Below are 4,824 nucleotides of genomic sequence, written 5' to 3' on the forward strand. Positions count from 1 at the left end.
GATTTACTCAAACCAACCATGTCCAATTAACAAAACAATTCCACTAAACCTCCTTCATAAATACACATATACCTAAGTTAGGTATTACTCTTTTTCAAAATTTAATTATTTTTTTTAACATTTTAGAAAATAAAATTTTCTTTATATACTAACATCATCATTGATCTTAATAAACACAAACAGTTGTTAATTAACCCAAATTGAGAAGTGTATTATTGAATGTTTTAAGTCCATCATTGATTTTTAGTAAAATTATTTTTTTGGGTAATCATGGTAATTGTATAAAAGAATAAAAAAAAAAAATGACAGCCTAAAGGAAGGAAACCTTCAAGCTACAAACCTTGGACAGGCCGAAGGGTACAAACAAAAGAAGCACCTAAACCTAAGGATTTACACATCCTTTACAAAAACCAGCAACCTGGCAAAAACAAGAACACTACAAGACAAAACCAACCTCTCATAACTTTGCCAACCATATCCCAGCCCAAGAGGTGAGAAGAATAACAAGACAAACATGTAACAGGTGGATCCGAGAAAAACATAAACCCAAAGGTGCAAACACTAGGTGGCGAACTCTTGCAGAACTTGCACAACACACGGGCCACTCAAAAGCTTCTCCCAGGCCAGCCCAAAAAAAGGAAAAAAAAGAAAAGAAAAGCTGTCCAGACAAACAAACAAAGCTCGTGAAGGTAGGCTACAGTTTTCACAATTTTATTGTTAAATGTTGTAAGATCAAAACGACAGTGCTTGAACATTTTGTCAACGGTTTGTACACATACCCCCTCATGGATATCTACATGACCCAAAGTCATTACTTTTTGTTTCTAAAAAATTGTAAGGTTCGACGAGAATTCCAATTTTCAACTTAAATTCTCAAACGGCTGTATTGTCAAAAATAGTAATTAAACTTGTTTATTATATATATGAAAATTCTCCAATGTGAACATCCTAAAATTTTGTGATGTCTTCGCCTTAATATCATTAATACTCATAAAAAAAAAAAAAAAAAGTTTTCTTGTCTATTTATTAAGATATTTTAATTAGGATATGTATATATAATACGATTTCATTAAGATACGACAAAATACGATAGTACGATATATCTTTCCCTTGAAACTTAATTTCTAATATAGATATATAATAAAATCTCTCTATATTCATAATGTTTGAACTAACTAAATTTATTACTATAAAGAAGTTATAACTTAATAGAGGTATAGTTATAAGAATTATTGTTTTGATTAAAAAATTACTATTTTGATTGATTATTTTATAATTTATGTTTTAGTAGTAGAAATGAATTGAGTAATCAAATTTGACAACTTCACTATACTAATCAAATGGATATTAATATATTTCTCAATCATCCAAATGAGCAACTAGTCGTTATACTTTAACTGAAGAAGATATCATTACTAGAATTAAACAACAATAGAAAAGAGATAATCCTGAGAATGATAGTACGGAAATACAAAAGGTTTCTTGTCAAAAAACTCTAAATATGTTAGAAATATTTTGATTTTAACAAGAAGGTGTCTATGCTAACGACGTATTACGTACTTACAAGATAAAAGATATGGTAAAAACTCTAGATCATAAATTATTATCTCAAATAACTTTACATAAATATTTTATTTCATCTTAAACTTTAATGTCACATAGTATATATTTTCTTGTAACATATATATAATTATTATTATCTAGAGATAAATTTCTTAAGACGGACCTAGAAAATTTATAACTTATTATAATATAAAATTTATTTTTATTTATAACTGGCCAAGTTGGGACCAAAATTTTTCAAAGAGGTTATACAGTAGTAACAAAGAAAACCATTAATTCAAGCAATTACTTTCCAAAGTAACTGGACCTATGACACCGTGCCACCGGTACACAAACAAGATCATAAGCTCTAGGAGCGGTCAATCCTGGTCGTTCAGACATATCAACAAAATCATTACCCTTCATTTCCACTCCTTCAGGATTCACAACCTTCCAGTTGAAGCACTGGATCATCGCCGCCAGAGTCGTCGGCAACTCCTGCATGGCCAAATTGATTCCAGGGCACCCTCTTCTTCCAGTTCCGAATGGCAACAACTGATAGTTGAACCCTTTAACATCAATGTTAATTCCAGGGCCATCGCTCTCGTTTGGTTTCAGGAATCTCTCAGGATTGAACTTCATTGGATTACTCCAAACGTTGGGGTCTCTTCCCATCGACCAGATGTTAACGAACAATAGAGAGCCTTCAGGAATTGTGTAATTGCCGATTTGGCAATCTGCGATGGATTTTCTGGCGAGCATTGGGATTGGAGGGTGGAGCCTGAAGTTTTCTTTTATAATGGCTTGGAGATATGGGAGATTCGGAAGGTCGGATTCCTTGACTAGCCTCGCTTTTCCGACAACTTGGTCAATTTCTTCCTGAGCCTTTTCGAGAACGTTTGGATTGTTGACGAGCTCTGCCAATGCCCATTCGGCTGCCATGGCAGTTGTGTCTGTCGCAGCGGTAAGAAAATCCTGAAAAATACATTACCGTGAAACTTGTAAATAAAAAAAAATTAAAAGCTCTAATATTTACTTTTACATGACTGTATTATAGTCACTGCCGATTTTTAGTTACACATAATAAAAATTCTTGGTTAAGATAGTGTCTATCATGTGATCGGATATGAATATGTGCAGAATGATTTCTCAAAAATAAAAGAAAATCAAAAGCAATATGATTGACACATATTAAAATTATTTACTTCACTTTTTGTATTAGTGAATTGAAGTGAGAACAGACAAAAATATGTATGTGGTCAAGCATGTAGATGCACATATAATGTTTGTACCAAATGAGGAAAGTCATGACAAAAAGCTCCAAATTAATAATGGACGGTATTCATTGAAGACACATCTGTAAAATGTTAAATGAACCGAAAGTACCACTAAAGTACATGAAATTCAACCATTGAATTTAATTCAGGTTGATGTTAAGAATGGATAATTAAGAAGAAAGAATGATTCATTAGATTCAATAAATCATTATCAATAACCTGACTTCCATTATTAATCTATCTACTTTCTAACGATAAAAATAAAATCTCCGACTTCAAGAAGAATATATATATATGTGTAGTGTTTACAAAGATAAAAATTAAGATAAAGAGAGAATCCTGATAACTGGCTTACCAGAATTATGGCCTTGATATTATCTCTTGTCAACTGTATCTCCGACTTCTCATTTTCCAAAGCATCAAGCAAAATGTCAAGAAAATCTCTAACCTCTTCATCATCATCAACATTTCCATTTTTCTTCTTCTCCTTCCTCACCATTTCGCGGTTCGATATAATCTTCTCAAGCAACGAGTCATATCTCTTATGAATATCCATAAACCTCCTTCTAAATCCCTGCAAATCCACATTCTTAAAGAACCAAATTATATCAGAAATATTAAACTCTCCGAAAATCTCCGTCACTTCCCGAACAAGTGTCCTCGCCTCCTTGGCTTGGCCATCAGTCCCCGAACATTTGATGCTAAACATCATTTGCGATATCACATTATTCGTCAACTTCAACAACTCTTCTGTAACGTTAACTCTTTCTCCCGCATGAGATTTTTCAAGCAAAAGCTTGACGAAATCCTGCAACTCTTGGCTTCTAATGGGAAGAAACTGGCCGAGAGTTCTCGCTCCGAGGAGCTCAACCGTGCTGATTTTCTTGATGAATTTCCAGTAAGGTCCGTAGGGAGCAAAAGCGAAGGAGGAATTGTAAGAAAGGTGATCAATGGCTGCGGTGTGTTTGCGTGCAGAGAAAGTGAGTTCGTTTGTTTTCAGTAGTTCTTTAGCAATTTCGGGAGATGAAGCGACGACGCAATTGACAGAGCCGATTCGGAGGTGAATAAGGGGGCCATAGCGGGAGGAAAGCATGTGAAAGGAGTGGTGCATGAAGGGGCTGAGGAGATGGAGATGGCCGACGACCGGCAAGGCGAAAGGGCTTGGAGGGAGCTTGTAGTTTTTAGAAGAGAAGGAGAAGAGGGTTTTTAGAATTAGGGTTGAGAGAAGGAAGATGGGAGCATAGAGAATTATGGTTTGAAGAAGCATGATGGCTAAAATATTAGGGCAAATATTGTAGTTTGAAGAGAAGAGGGATGGACAATTGGAAATGTTTTTACTGATAAGATACTGAAGTATTGCTAGAACTTTAGACTATTTATAAGCAAGAAAACCTATCTACCTATCTACTTGTGTCAATTTTATTAGCGTTGTCGAAAAGACAGAAAAAATTAATGCGATACTAAAGTCCCATCAAAAATCAATTTTTTATTTTATTTTCGCTTTTTTGTTATTTTTCATGAACATTTAATGATGTTCATGACTGGTTAAAGATATAAACCTACATGATTAACATCGTTATAAACGAGGCAAACACTCTAAGACGTAAAACCCTACAATTCGTATGTCAAAAATAAATTAATGATCTTGGTGAGATTCATTTCAATATTTAAAAGCAATTACCAAACAAAGAAGACTTTTCCAATCTATTAATTGCGAATATTGGAAAAGAAAGGTTGCGTATCCCTTTCTTTTTCATTTAATTCACGGACAGATAATAGTAATATTGTTCGGTATACTTCATGGCCTTAAATTAGCCACGATTCCATAACATCAATATAAATCTCTAACATCTTCTTATATTGATAAAATTAGAAGTGAAAAAAAAACTAGATCACTTACTATATTGTTTTTTGACATTTTTTATTTAAGAGATTTTGGACTGATGGCAACTTTCATAAATTAATTTTTGTTAGTAAAATTGAAAATCTGAATTTTAACCCATCT

At 33.4% G+C, this 4,824-nt stretch overlaps 1 protein-coding gene across 1 annotated transcript; it reads right to left on the reverse strand.

The window, feature by feature from the left end:
• Positions 1-1,848: 1,848 nt before the first annotated feature.
• Positions 1,849-4,086, reverse strand: LOC116113484 (licodione synthase-like). The gene is made up of 2 exons (XM_031399639.1): positions 3,175-4,086; positions 1,849-2,517 (listed from the first exon to the last, which is right to left on the reverse strand). The coding sequence occupies exons 1-2, from the start codon at positions 4,084-4,086 to the stop codon at positions 1,849-1,851; spliced, it is 1,581 nt and encodes a 526-aa protein (XP_031255499.1).
• Positions 4,087-4,824: the final 738 nt, after the last annotated feature.

The sequence above is a fragment of the Pistacia vera genome, unplaced genomic scaffold, assembly GCF_008641045.1.
Source record: "Pistacia vera cultivar Batoury unplaced genomic scaffold, PisVer_v2 Contig68, whole genome shotgun sequence".
Lineage (NCBI taxonomy): Eukaryota > Viridiplantae > Streptophyta > Magnoliopsida > Sapindales > Anacardiaceae > Pistacia > Pistacia vera.

Bases quoted from the DNA above. Each gene is read 5' to 3' on its own strand.
- LOC116113484 (XM_031399639.1), bottom strand. From the start codon at position 4,086: ATGCTTCTTCAAACCATAATTCTCTATGCTCCCATCTTCCTTCTCTCA. The intron at 2,518-3,174 runs GTAAGCCAGTTA...TGTATTTTTCAG, and splicing joins ATATCAAGGCCATAATTCTG to GATTTTCTTACCGCTGCGAC.